Source organism: Cordyceps javanica, chromosome 6, assembly GCF_051103115.1.
Source record: "Cordyceps javanica chromosome 6, complete sequence".
Classification (NCBI taxonomy): domain Eukaryota; kingdom Fungi; phylum Ascomycota; class Sordariomycetes; order Hypocreales; family Cordycipitaceae; genus Cordyceps; species Cordyceps javanica.
In genome coordinates, this window is record NC_139300.1 from 3,293,771 (window position 1) to 3,307,553 (window position 13,783).

General features: G+C 55.9%; 6 protein-coding genes across 6 annotated transcripts; 2 read left to right on the plus strand and 4 right to left on the minus strand.

Annotated features, from left to right (window-relative positions):
* Positions 1-2,027: 2,027 nt before the first annotated feature.
* On the plus strand, positions 2,028-3,104 carry V2A60_009440 (uncharacterized protein; the record flags this gene model as incomplete). The annotated part of the gene is made up of 1 exon (XM_083260705.1): positions 2,028-3,104. One exon carries the CDS (start codon positions 2,028-2,030, stop codon positions 3,102-3,104), a length of 1,077 nt encoding a protein of 358 aa, XP_083116831.1.
* A 1,643-nt stretch (positions 3,105-4,747) lies between these two features.
* Positions 4,748-6,389, plus strand: V2A60_009441 (uncharacterized protein; the record flags this gene model as incomplete). The annotated part of the gene is made up of 4 exons (XM_083260706.1): positions 4,748-5,443; positions 5,499-5,628; positions 5,686-5,737; positions 5,801-6,389. 4 exons carry the CDS (start codon positions 4,748-4,750, stop codon positions 6,387-6,389), a joined length of 1,467 nt encoding a protein of 488 aa, XP_083116832.1.
* Positions 6,390-6,546: 157 nt separating this feature from the next.
* On the minus strand, positions 6,547-7,266 carry V2A60_009442 (SAM-dependent methyltransferase; the record flags this gene model as incomplete). The annotated part of the gene is made up of 1 exon (XM_083260707.1): positions 6,547-7,266. The coding sequence occupies one exon, from the start codon at positions 7,264-7,266 to the stop codon at positions 6,547-6,549; it is 720 nt and encodes a 239-aa protein (XP_083116833.1).
* Positions 7,267-7,557: 291 nt separating this feature from the next.
* Positions 7,558-8,422, minus strand: V2A60_009443 (SDR family NAD(P)-dependent oxidoreductase; the record flags this gene model as incomplete). The annotated part of the gene is made up of 2 exons (XM_083260708.1): positions 7,558-7,868; positions 7,957-8,422. 2 exons carry the CDS (start codon positions 8,420-8,422, stop codon positions 7,558-7,560), a joined length of 777 nt encoding a protein of 258 aa, XP_083116834.1.
* Positions 8,423-8,790: 368 nt separating this feature from the next.
* Positions 8,791-9,879, minus strand: V2A60_009444 (uncharacterized protein; the record flags this gene model as incomplete). Its single annotated transcript, XM_083260709.1, has 4 exons — positions 8,791-8,988; positions 9,082-9,175; positions 9,232-9,321; positions 9,398-9,879. 4 exons carry the CDS (start codon positions 9,877-9,879, stop codon positions 8,791-8,793), a joined length of 864 nt encoding a protein of 287 aa, XP_083116835.1.
* Positions 9,880-11,452: 1,573 nt separating this feature from the next.
* On the minus strand, positions 11,453-12,733 carry V2A60_009445 (glycoside hydrolase superfamily; the record flags this gene model as incomplete). The annotated part of the gene is made up of 1 exon (XM_083260710.1): positions 11,453-12,733. The coding sequence occupies one exon, from the start codon at positions 12,731-12,733 to the stop codon at positions 11,453-11,455; it is 1,281 nt and encodes a 426-aa protein (XP_083116836.1).
* Positions 12,734-13,783: the final 1,050 nt, after the last annotated feature.

The window sequence follows — 13,783 nt, forward strand, 5'->3', positions numbered from 1 at the left end:
TTCAGCAGCGTACAGAGATGCTAAGCTTTTAAGTAATGGGGCGGGTTGGCGGGGTTCCAATTACTACCTAACCAGAAGAAGGATTGGCCAGAAGCTGGAATCAGTTCCCTAGCAAAAAAAACTAAAGCCAGTCATCCAGAAGAGGACCCCTTCTCGTCGTCAGTCGGTCTTTAGCTGGGATGGTGCGACAAAGCCCACAGATACTCAATGGACATTGCAGGGCGATTAAGTAGGGAACGCAAAGGCCGGAGGGGAACCTTGGGGGCTTTCTTTTGTGGTGATTAACTATGGGCCTACTCCGTTCAAGTTATCGGACTTTTCGAGCGGAGCTTGTTGGGTCCGTAGATCCGGCGGGTTCAGCAGGGCCACCCCTCGCAGCAGAGTAACTGGATGCCGTGACTGTTGGTTAGTCGAGCGTAGAGTGAGAGAAGGCAGCTTTGTGTTTTGTTTGATTGGAAAGCAAATCGAGCAGCTGTTGGCGTTGGTAGCCGGGAGTCGTCGACGGCCGTGGAAGTAACAACGGGCACCCCGTCTCGGAAGCGCTCAAGCTTACCAAAGTATTGACACTACACGATTAAAGGACCGAGTCTACTTGGCAATCGTGATACGCATGCCATCAAAAGTAAGAAGCAGCGTGTGGTATAATTGCTATGGCTATTGTAAATAGCACGAGTCATCCCACACTCCCAGTCTACGATGGCCAATTATAGGGCTGGCTCGATCTGCTGCACAGTGAGATTTCGCATACTAGCGCAAAATGGAAATCAGATCACATTCCACTAACTGGGATGAAAGTGCTGACCAGGTCTGGTATTATTTCCCGAGCAACCAACTGAGCAGCGTAATTATCCTGCCATCATTGGGTGTGCTCTGTGGGGGAGTCGTAAAAGGGAACGACCAGCCCATCCAACGACAACTCTCCCACAGTAATCGCATGTGCCCGCAAGCATGTCATGTAGCCCGTAGCAAGTTTTTTGGCATGTGATTGCGCTTAGTGGCCTGATTCTGGGGATGATGGCAAGAGAGAAACGCGGGCGTGTTGGTGGAAATTTCCCCCGCCTAATAAATAAAGTACGGGGGCGGGGGAAACGCCAGCGCGTCCGTTGGGGAACAATGCTCTACTTACATCAATCATCTGGGTTCGGGTTCTCGTATTGTCAAGGCATGGGTTTTATTTTCGTAGCCGACCGGGCCGTGTGATTGCCCTGGCGTAACGTCTCAGCTTATAAGTAACTATCAGTACTATTAACATCTATCAGCAGTGCGGGTGACGCAGTGCCGGGGTGGCTAGTTGGCCCGGACCCCGGGGGACTTGGCTATTCTGCTCCCCAACGGCTCAGGAAATTTTCAAGACGGGTTCCGAACCATACATATGTGCAATCATGATGCTACCATGCCATTCTTTTGAAGGAATAAAATGTTGACAGAGAGCTGTGCTCGACTGTTCTTGGCTGTGCTTTCAGGTACCCAGAGACCTTGCTACGTGCCGCCCACACACCCAGCTACAGGTGGCTGTCCTCCCTCCTCCAGGGGCTGGTGCCCGCGGCTACAGTGCAGTTTAACCCCGGCAAAGGCGCCCCTACAGCAGCCTAACAAGGCCCCTGTAAAAAAAAATAAACTACCTAATCGAACCCTAGAACCACCTCCCCCCTCCCCCTCCCCTTGATTCGCCTAGTTCGGCTTAGCGCATCGGCTCTCCAGCAAAACCTCCAAAGCTTCCCCAACCGAACCGAGAACAAGCTTCCAAGCCGAGGATCAGAGAGGCAAGCCCCCCCCTCCAAATCCGGGGGCCCCTTCCTCGTTGACTCTATTTAAAATCTATTCCTTTGCCTAGCCATCTCTCCTTTTTCAATTGAAATTTCTTGGTGATTTTTCTTTTTCCACACGTCTCAGTCGTCGCCCCGCACAGCCAATCCTCCTTGCGGTATCCTCGTCGTACTCTCTCGCAACTAGTTACCACATAGCCGAGCTACCTCAAACGCGCAATCATCACAATCATCAAAATCATACCCGCAGCCGCCGCCGTCATGACTCTGATCCACTACCTCGAGTCGCCGCCCGTCCACGCGCTCGGCGCCCTCGTCCGCTTCCTCACGAGCCCCCTCGTCACCGGCGCCGCCCTGCTCGCCTTCACCCAGTCGCCGCCGGACCTGCAGGCCGAGGTCGTCCGGCGCCTGGCCTTCCTCGGCGACGGCGTCGCCAAGCCCGAGACGGTGGCGCTGGCCCTCAAGGTCGCCTTTGGCTGGGGCCTCGTCAAGGGGGTCAACGCGGCCCTCAACTCGGCCGCCTCCAACGCCTGGCGCTTCACAAAGGCCCGCGGCTGGGACTGGCCCAACGAGGTCGCCGTCGTCACCGGCGGCTGCAGCGGCATCGGCCTCAACGTCGTCGAGCAGCTCACGGCCCGCGGCGTCCGCTGCGCCGTCCTCGACGTCCAGCCCCTGCCCAAGGGCCTCGAGGGCCACCGCCACGTCCGCTACTTCAAGTGCGACGTCACCGACCCGGAATCCGTCCGCAGCGTCGCCGACGCCGTCCGCGCCGAGTACGGCCACCCCTCCATCCTCGTCAACAACGCCGGCATCACCGTCCCCAAGGGCATCCTCGAGATCCCCCCGGCCACCCTCAACAAGGTCTTCGCCGTCAACACCATATCGCACTGGTACCTCGTCCAGGCCTTTGTCCCCCACATGGTCGAGGTCAACAAGGGCCACGTCGTTACCGTCGCCAGCATGGCCTCCTTTGTCGCCCTCGCCAAGGGCGCCGACTACTCCGCCACAAAGGCCGCCGCCCTCGCCTTCCACGAGTCCCTCAACTCGGAGCTGCGCAACACCCACGGCGCCACCGGCGTCCTCACCACCGTCGTCCACCCCAACTTTGTCGCCACGCCCCTGGTCGCCAAGTTTAGCCACGAGCTCGAAAAGGGCGGCATCCGCCTCCTCACCAGCGACGACGTCGCCCGTCAGCTCACCGACCAAGTCTTTGCCTGCAAGGGTGCCCAGATTGTCTGCCCCGAGAGATTGTCCTTCATCACCGGCTTCCGCTCTCTGCCTGCGTGGATCCAGTTCCCTGTTCGCAACATGATTGCCGGCAACTCCAAGAACATTTGAAACTATATATATACCCCATTTCCACTTTTTTTTTATGTAGCTGGCTTTGGTCTGGGAAACAAAAATAGATGTTTAATGACGATGAACACTCTCTTTAAATGACATGGTGTGCCTGGTGCTTTGCTCACTCGCAAGCCATCCTATCTATCTGTTTTACGCGAGGATAGTCGCCAATCTTCTTCCGCATTTCTGCCAGCCGCGGCTTAGCGTACATCTAGCTTCCTCGTCGTAGCGCGCCGCGTCCCGCCGTCCGACTCGGCTGCGCCGAGCACTAGGTCCTTTACTTGACCGGCACGCCCGTGAGCTGGTCGAACTAGTACCCGATGCGCTACTTCTTGACCACCGGCAAGCAGTAGTCGTTGAAGGGATACTGCTGGCGAAACCTGGTGTCGTTGGCGCCTTGGTATCAGGAGCCCGTGGCCGCTGCTCAGGAATGATGCCCTCCAAGATGGTGCTCATGGTCCGCATAGCGGCACCATGCACGAAAGCCAGAGCTGCTTCTACATTGCAATTACTTTACGCTGTGCTGGCGTCGAAGGCGTAAGAGTTCTCGGCCTGGGTAGGTCCTATCTGTCTTGCTGTGCAAGGGCTATGGTATTGAGTGTCAGCCCGCGCCTTGCCGTCCCTTGGAAAATAAGAAGATCTTTGCCAATCCAGAGTATCATCACGAGTCTACAGGACTTGGGTACCGGCCATGAGGCCGCGCCGACTGTAGAAAGTATTGAGAAAACAACTTTCTTCGAAAGCAAACAATAAAGAAGGAGAAGAAGGAGAAAACCCCCGCAGTCTTCTCTTTTCTCATAAGCACACTAAGATCCAACCGCACATCTGTTCATCGAGAGATCCCGAGCATTTTCATGCGCCCGTCTTTCCGATATCATGCAGTCCGATTGTTGCATCGTGGAGACCCAGAGGTAACCGAGAGAGCAACCATTCTGATCCACCACCAACGCCATGTAACATGCCATCTATAATATGACTGTGCTTTTATCAGCTGCAGAAATGCACCTCTCCGTCTACTGTAGCTTGATCATTAGGCAATTACGTTGATGGTGACAAGGCCGAAGCCGAATGAACCTATCACTGCTTTAGCCGACGGATAAATTCGCCCCGCACAGTTACCTCCCCGCAAAATTGATCGTCAGGGGATTGAACCAGGAACAATGGAGAACCGAAAGCGCTTCACCGTTCTTCCAAGTAGAATAATATATTTGATGGTATTCCAGAAAAGACTGGCAAGCATTGCCGCGGTCGTGGCTTCTTTACAGCTAGAATGTAATGCTTCGGATGTAGCTCATGTCGCGGCCTTCTAGTCGAGGGTCAAACAAAATTGGTCCATTCGTCCTCGGTACTCGACTAAAATCGTCGATAAGTGCTCATTGTTCTCCGGCATGTGTCTGATCGGCTAGGTCTACGTGGAGCCGGCGGGTATTGTTGGAAATTTCCCCTACCGGCAGAGTCGTATTCGGTGATCAAAAGTATAAATGCGGGTGTGTGTGCGCATGTCTACTATATAAACCTGCATAGCAGTGCCATTCTTCTTCGCACGCAGCTTTCATTGACAACTTTCTTTTTTCATTGGGTAATTGAAAGGCCCATATCCCAACGTATCATCAAGAACACCCCGACTGCTGAGGAAAAGCATGAAGACAGCCGGACTCATCGCGGCCTTTGCCACCGTCGTCGCCCAGGGCGAGCGGACCCAGGACGGAGCCACCGCCGCCGCCGCCGCCGCTCCGACGCCCCTGGGCAGGTGGCGCATCTCGCCCATCGACGGCTCCAAGATTGCGCTGCCCACCAAGGAGCAGCTGGACTTTCAGGACCGCGAAATGGGCAGCCTGATCCACTTCAACATGGCCACCTACATCAAGGACACCAAGCTGGACGGGTGCAACAACAGGCCGGCCCTGGTGCCCCCGCGCTCCGACTTTGACCCGGCGCAGCTCAACACGGACCAGTGGATGGAGGCCATCAAGAGCTTCGGCGGCAAGTACGCCACGCTCGTCGCCAAGCACAACTGCGGCTTCACCACCTGGCCCACAAAGGTCAGCTTCAAGGACCGGTCCGGCAAGACGGTCGCGTACGACTACGACGTCGACCAGTCTCCCGTCAAGGGCAGGGACGTGGTGGGGGAGTTTGTCAAGTCGACCAGCAAGTACGGGTTCGGCCACGGCTTTTACTACAGCACGGCCGTCAACAACTACCTCAACGTGCAGAAGGGTCACGTCCGCCCCAACCCGCCGACAAAGGACCAGGTCGGCATCACCACCGAGGTCTACAACGAGATTGTCTTTGAGCAGCTCGAAGAGCTCTGGAGCAATTACGGCAACTTGACAGAGGTGAGTTTGATAGCATCCGAGCTTGGTCCCGAGAGTCCTGGTTGACAGCTTGTAGATTTGGTTCGACGGTGGCTGGAGCGACGAGCAGAAAGAGCGCATCCATACTAAGCTGCAGAAGTCCCAGCCTGGTGCCGTCATCTTCAACGGCTGTGATGATGACGGTAGCTGTGTATCAGGCAATTCTAGTATGTGTTTACCCCGGGGTTCTTCATCGAGGAAATCGGCTCTAACGCTTCAAAAAGTCCGCTGGATTGGCAACGAGTATGGTCACGCCCAGGAGGAGAATTGGTCTAGGTAAGGGCTCTCTGCTTACAACTGGCCAGGAATCCCGTCAAAAAACTAAACCAAGCAACATAGTGGCCTCACCAAGTCTGGCGCGTCCGACAGCCCCTACTTTTTACCCTCCGAGTGCGACACGACGCTGCAGAAGAACGACCGCTGGTTCTTTGGCAAGGACACGGCGCTGCGCCCGCTCTCGGAGCTCATCAAGGTCTACCACGAGACGGTGGGCCGCAACTGCGTGCTGGCCCTCGACCTGTCGCCCGACCGCCGGGGCCTGGTCCCGGACGCGCACCTCGCGCGCTACAAGGAGCTCGGGGACTTTATCCGAAAGTGCTACGACAACCCGGTGCGGCCGTCGCTCGGCACGCGCGACGAGGCCGGCGGCGGTGGCGGCTACGCGCTCAAGTTTGACGAGCCCGTCGTCATTGACCGCGTCGTGCTCATGGAGGACCAGACCAACGGCCAGGTTATCCGCTCGTACAAGGTCTGGGGCAGGCAAGGCAGCGCCGAGAGCGACTGGACCCTGCTGTCCAACGGCACGAGCGTCGGCCACAAGAAGATTGACCTCTTCAAGAAGCCCGTCACGGTGACCGAGATCAAGGTCAATTCGACATTTGTCGATACACCAAAGTGGCGCTCCGTCGCTGTTCACAATTGCTCGTAAGACGGGGTTCGTGAAGGGCCTTGTCAATTTCGCTCAAGCATCTTTGAATCGCGGTTACTTGCAAAGTTTTGTATGATTGTCTTTTAGCAACATGAATCGATGTTTAGCATGTGTGATCCATCATCGTGTGCTGTTCTAGTTTGATATGACATATGGGCTATCTAGCAAGGATCGCAAACACAAAGCCCAAATGTCCACGGTATATGCGGAAATAGTCATCTTCCCTCTTTGCCAAGCCCTCTTCCACATCCGATGCTCTCTTGTCATTCGCGTTATTCAGCAGCCACTCCCTCGGCCCCGCGCGGTGGCCGCACTCAAACGTGTCCCAGTCGCGCCGCGTCGCCGTCTCCAGATGCATGAGCTTCCACCCTGTCTCCCTGCACAGCGCGACGAAGCGACTGAGCGGCACGACATCGTCTCCAAACATGGCCCGGCACTCCTCGGACAGCTCCTTGTCTTCCTCCTCCCAGCACATGTCCCCGACGAGCACGCGTCCGCACGGAACGACGGCGGCCAGGCCCTCGAGCATCTCCCGCGTGCCGCCAAAGGCGTGCGACGACCCGATGCAGATGGCGCGGTCGCGCACCTCTTTCCAGTCCCTGCCCGGCATGTTCACGAGCTCAATCTCCATATCCTTCTTGTACGCGGCGACTTTGCAGCGCGCGAGCAGGTCCGCGTCCGTGTCGACGCCGACGGCCGCCGCGCCAGAGTGTTTTGCCGCTTGCAAGAGGAGCTCGCCCCAGCCGCACCCGATATCGACCAGTGTCGATTCCGCGCCGAGTTGGAGCTTTTGGATGAGGTCGTCTGCGGTCGAGGTGGACAGTGGGCAGTTCCACCTCAGGTGGGAATAACGGACGTCGGCTGGCAATGTATTCATGGAGACGGTAAGCCGGGGCTATGGGTGATTCCGAGAAATGTTGCAATTGGAAGAGCTCTTGAGATGTACCTTGACACGGGATTGTCTTGGACATTTTATCTTCTCCGCATTGGTAAACATGCGCGGCCGCCGTGATAGACGAGCTAGACTGATGAGTCACGACACTTTTTCAGCTGCCCCAGCCAAGCTATGGATCGCAAAAGACTCCAAAGATCAACACATGCGTCTCGGGTATACAGTCATCCCGCTGATTTCCTCATCGTGACTCTTCAAATAATGTTAGGTTCATAGCTACAGCCAATCTCCGTCCACGGGGCACACCGCTCCCGTGATATGCGCGCTACCCGGCCCCAGCAGGTCGCAAATCACGCCCGCCACCTTGTCTATCTGTCTCTGTCTGTTGGTGTCTCTCGAGTCGTGTGTGGTTTTTTTCGAATCCTGTCCGAGTTTGAACGGCGCCTGCGGCGTGGAGGGTGTGTGAATAGCGCCCAGCGTGACGGCGTTGACGCGGACCTCGCGGTGGCCGTGTTCTTTGGCGGCCGCCTTGGCAAGGCTGAATATTCCGTGCCTACTGGCGCTGCATGCGGCACTCATAACCATGCCTAAAGCAAAAAAAAACATGTGTTTAGTGTCTTGATCTGGCCTGCGTGTCGGATCAGGCGTCTTGAGAGAGAAGAAAAGAAAACAGACCGTTATTAGTGTCATGCATGGCGGTAACATTGACAATAGACCCTTTCTTCTCAATGCTATCCAACTCCGCGCGCAAGGAGCACATGCACCCCTTTAGATTGACATTCATCACACGATCCCACTCTTCATCTTCAACCGCCGTCGTCACTGCCCCTACCCCTCGACTGTTGCCCATGATGCCGGCAATATTGGCTGCGCCGTCGAGCCGCTCAAACCGTTCCACGATGGCCTTGATCCAGCAGTTGACCTCGGCCCTGTTTGTAAAATCTACCTTTGTTACAGAAATTCTGTCCTTCTGAGCTTCCCGATCTTTGGCCGCGAAGATTGCTTTGCAAGTTTCGACCATTGTCGTGTTCGCGTCGGCCATGCACACAATAGCGTCGCGGTCGACCAGCAACCTGGTCGTGGCGAGACCGATGTCGCTGGCGGCGCCTGTGATGGCAATGACCTTGTCCTTCATCGACATTCTCCTTGAGCTGTCTGAAACTATAATGATTTTTCACAAAAAGGAGTGAGTATATGGACTGTCAGTATGAGAACCCCGCGTCATGTTGGGGCTACATGGTCGGCGGCGGCGCGGCGGGGTACATATGACCATGCAGATGGTGCCCAATGGGTTGAGTTGTCGTGCATCACTTGAATGTATGGCCGATCTGAGCTTTTCAAAAAGTACCAGCCGATTCAGCAATTGTTCTAGTAGAGCTCTAGGTAGTAGTATTCTCCTATATACACTTGTCTACTCCTATATATGTACCAGAGTGGCGGCGCCCTTTCATATGTACATCTCCGCAGCTGCAGAATTCCCCGGAGAGAAGAAAACCTCGTCCTCTCCATCTACGGGTGGCAGCCGTTGCCGATGCAGCAGGTGTAGTGCTCGTTGGGGCAGCGGCCGTTGAGGCTGTTGGCCGCGCTGTCGTTGTCAAAGGTGTAGGCGCCGCCGGGGTAGAAGCAGGGCTTGAAGAAGGCAGTCGGGGAGCGGACGCCGGGCTTGCCGCGGTTGGGGTTCTTGCACGAGCCCTGGCCGTTGGGGTTCTGATCACGGCATCATGTCAGCAAAAAAAAAGAAAAGAAAAGAAATGGTCTGGGCTGCTGGGGGCGTTCTGGAAGGTGGCTATTTCAACTTACAGGGCAGTGGCCGAGACCAAAGAGGTTCTTGGAGCAGCCGGCCGTCTTCTTGTTCTGGTTGCACCAGCAGAGAACGGGAACACTGAATCCATCGCTGTGAAACTATTTAGCGCTCTTCCATGTTTGGAGGCCTTGCATCATATCACTTACACGTAGCTCACGTTAATGTCACCGATGAAGCCGTGACCCTGGTTCTTGAAGCTGCCCTCAATCAGAGACTCGTCGCCCGTAGTAACAGACCTGTCCTCGTCAGTATTCTCACATCTTACAGGACTCTTTTTTTCTCTTTTTTTTTCCGTAATAGGCTTGTACTCACTTTCCGGCAACGTTGAGAGCAACGTGCCCGCTCCAGTTGTGGGCGACGGTAAAGATGCCGTGCTGGCCCTTGTTGAGCTTGCCGGCGCCGACGTTGCCCTTGGGCGCGGGGCCCTCGCCGCGGACGTGCACCGTGGTGATGGCGGCGTTGTGCTTGTTGACCACGGTGATGTACGCGTTGTTGGCGGCGGCGGCGGCGACATCCATGGCGGCGGGGCCGGCGGTCGGGGCGGGAGGCAGGTCGAGGGCGCCGCCGCTGGCCGTGCCGAGCGTCAGGCTCTTGCGGGCCTCTTCCTCGGGGACGATGCTGGGGACGGGCGTGACGGGAGCGCGGTCGGCCGGGTCGGGGTCCGACGGGTCGAAGCTGTCGCCGGTGGGCGCCGGCACGGCCGCGGCCGAGGTGATGGTGTCGGCCGTGTCGAGGGGCTGGGCCGCGGCGAGTGCCAGGCACATGGTGCCGATGATGCTGAGCTTGGCGAGCATGTTTGGTTCTATAAATGGGATGGGCAGTGTCGAGGACAGATTGATAGTTGTTTCAAGGGTCTGGAAAGGCTTGGATTGATGAGAACATTTTCATGTTAAAACGCGGTCATGATGGCATCTTATATACTTTGAGGAGGCAGTCACAGTCTCATTATCCTCAGCAGCGCAGGGCAAGCGTACAACCTCGCTAGCATCCGTCGGCGAGATAAGGAGCTTACTGCTCCAATTCTTCTCGTGAAGGCAATTTGCAGCAACTTGTCGGTATTCCCGCATCTGGTTGGATTATGCCTTGGCAAAGGATCGAGGTGAATTCGAAAAGGTGAAAAAAATGCCCAATGTGGCCGAGCCGGTCAGCCGCTTCTGCATGTCAATTAACCCTCTTTTTCCACACGTTACATTGACAGATTGTATCCGTTCCAATGTCCCCTTTGGCGCCTCCTTTTTGTCCCGAGCATCTCTCTTCTCGGCAAAGGCTCACCTCCATGGCCGGTGTAAGCAACGAACTAGTTGGTCGACTTGTGTGGATCGTCAAGCTCAGCACTAACAACCGACAGGGAGCAAAATTCGCTCCGATGGGTGCAGAGAGAGCGTTGATGAGCAAATTATGCCTTGTGAAAGGATTATTCAAATAGACTGTGGTTTCGGTTGTTGCCGTTCTGAGATGGACGCACTCGGAACAGAGATTGATTGCGGGTACGCGAGGCCCCGTCAGGATTCATTCAGCTATACGGGCTTGTCAGGTAACAAGCTTGAAGCTTACTCTTCACCGCGGAGGATGTGGCTCCCGGCGGTTTCCTAATGGATATATTATAGAGTATATGGCCGAGTCCAGAACGCGCATCCTTGTGGCCGCCCTGCTGGGAATTGATTCGCTCATGGCAACTTTGCAAAACGTGGCGACAGTTCGGAAGCTTTCTCGATCCGCCGCTAATGCAGGTCCGCTTCGGCCTTTACCCGGCACGGTGGCACAACGAGGTGTTTCTTTGTTTCTTTGTTTTTTTTTTGCTTTTGATCTCTGCCATGCATTCTCACATCAGCCTACACGGTTTTTTTTCAGGCAATAGCCTCATGCCCTTTTTTGTATATTCTTCTCTTGCAAGTTTAAACATGGACTTGAACACTGCAGACGCCAAGACTGCGGGGAGCCATCTATAATAGACCCGGATTAACAAGGGGCGAGGAGCAAGGATACGGGGTTGGAGACGGCCGAGGCCGCGGCGGGTCGTGGTGGATTTGGTGGGCTTTGTACGGGCATAGTTCCAGTCGGCGCGCGTACACTTGACTCATGCATTACTCAAGTGTAACAAACTACATTTAGACGGATCGCGGATCAAAATGAACTACGGGACAATGGATCAAAAGGTGTAGAATCAAACAGTATTGGGTGCAGCAACTAAATCTCAATGATTGGTGCGTCTATGGAATTAAAGTGCAAATATCTATCCGGGCCCATATCCGGCCAGCATGCAAGCAAGGACACGCAAAAAAAAAAAGGGGGGGTGCTTTGCGGGCAATATTGACCACCCGACTGATACCAGTACACCATCAACAAGCCATGGCAGCTTGAAGCCGCTTAAAGCAGGTAAAAGGCACCAACAAGGGCAAGGATGCCAGCGACGGAGCTGGAAGCAACCATCTTGCCGGCGCCCGAGTTCTTGTTGACGCTGGTAGGCTCGGCCGAGCCGCTGGCGGATCCGCTGGCGCCAGCGCCAGAAGAGCCGGAGCCAGCAGAGCCAGAGCCGGAAGAGCCAGAGCCGGACGAGCTGGAGCTCGAGTTGTTGCTGGAACCGGTGGCGGTGCTGGCGGGAGCAGAGGCCGAGGTGGACGAGCCAGAGGAGGAGCGAGTGGCGGTGCTGGAGCTGGACGAAGAGGAAGAAGACGAGTCGCTGGAGTCGGTGTCAAAGGTGGTCGGGCAGGTCAGGTTGAACTGGGGGGTAGTGCTCAGGTCCTTGGTGATGGCAAACTTCATGGTGTTGTCGGGGTTGGAGTCGCGCAGGTTGTACCAAAAGGTGGGCGTCTTGCCAAAGAGCTGGCGGCAGCCAACCTCGTCCCAGTAGTACTTGGCGTTCTCGACCGAGGGCTCGGCCTCGTCCCATGTCTTGCCGGTGACGGGCCAGCCAGTCTCGGTGACCCAGACAGGCTTGCTGCCGGCGACGGCCCGGGTGGCGTCGTAGGCCTTGTCGAAGAGCTTGCCGGCGTTCTTGATGCTGTTGCCCTTGCCGCTCTCGTAGTAGGGGTACTCGTCGACGCCGATCCAGTCGACGGCGTCGATGACGGCCTTGTTGGAGCTGTTGGTCCAGGCGTCCCAGGTGTCGACGTGGCCGATGGGGACCTTGGCGAGGGCGCTGCCGTCAAAGGCCTTCTTGTAGTCCTTGATGAAGGAGAGGATGACGTCGGGGTCGGCGCCGACGCCGGCCTCGTTCTTGGTGCCGGTGACGGAGTTGCGGTAGAGATCCTCGGAGCCGATGGACATGCCGATGACGAGGTCGGTGAACTTGGAGCCGTACTTGGTGACGGCCTTTTTGAGGGCGCTCAGCTCCTTGCTGATGTCGGTGGTGCCCGAGGCCCAGATTCCGAGCAGGAGGTAGGTCTCGGTGTCGATGGCGGCCTCAAAGGCCTCGATGGGGTCATCGGTGGCGTAGGCCTGGATGTTGGTGTAGAGACGGACGGCGTTGAACTTGCCGGGGGCGCCGTTGAGAGCCTGGGCCGTCTTGAACTCGGCCTCAAAGTCCTTTTTGAACTTGGCGGAGCGGTCGGCGAGGGTGGCTCCCGAGTTGAAGCCGAGGTAGTTGCTGTTGGCCGAGGCCGAAGCGACGGCGAGGGCGCCGGTCAGGAGGGTGGAAGTCAGATGCATGGCGACGGGATGTGAATTTGCGGGCAAGATCGAGTATTGATGGTGTGTGAGAGAGAGACTGTTATCAGGTACAAGGGGAATAAAGGAGCGTGTCAAAGATGGTCTTTGTTTGGTCGAATGAGTGACGAGGCCGCGTTTGAACAACAAGCGGCGTGGTGAGATGGATGCAGAGACGGGGAAAGAAAGGAAAAGAAAAGGGCAAGGAAGAATGGACGAGAGAAATTACGAGAAACAAAGAGAGATTGAATGGATGACAGATCAAAACTCAAAGAATGAAGGTGAAGCAGCACTAGATGAGGAGGAGGCCAGGCAGGACGCGTCGCACGTGATTCACAGCTTTTCCCCTGATCGTGCGCCGGTCGGCGATCACAAAGACGCCAAAAAAGAAGAGACAGAGCACCGACAGCCACCGCAGGCAATGAAATTCTACTGGTGCGAGAAAAAAAAAAGAGACGACCAGGAACAGGAAACAAGCAAGGGCAGCTGGCCGGGTCCGAGACAAACTGGCTGCACTGCCTCTGACGCCATACCAGCTTTGGCTTGGCGGCCGCCGCATCTCGAGCTTCGAGAGGCTGAAAATCAAGGATACTGGATACCAGAGTGCAGAGGTGTGGAGATTTTGAGCCTGTACCTGAATTGCCCCTGCGTGTTCCTGAAATATACCTAATAATATAAGTAATCTTGTCCCTGAAAAAGGTGCAGGGTCGGCGATAGTCCCCGTGTTGGCGTGTGCCTTGCTTGCCATTCCTCGTTGCTAGAATTCGCTTTTTTCTCCTTTGTTCGATTTCATCCTGAGAAAACATGTACAGACTCAGAATAATCATGATATATTTGGCCTCTTCAATATGGCAGTATCTGTTTCCTCGCCTCGTTGAGTGTCTCCCGTCGGTGCCGGTCGCAGCCCCTGGAAGCTCAGCTCGCACCTCGAAAAGGGAGACGCAAGCCGTATTCGAACCGCCCCTGAGAACACCGTAGACTGCCTGTCCACGAAATCTTGTTCAATTTTGACAGCGTTGCCCAGCTATACTGAGTACTGAGTAAGCCCCTCTA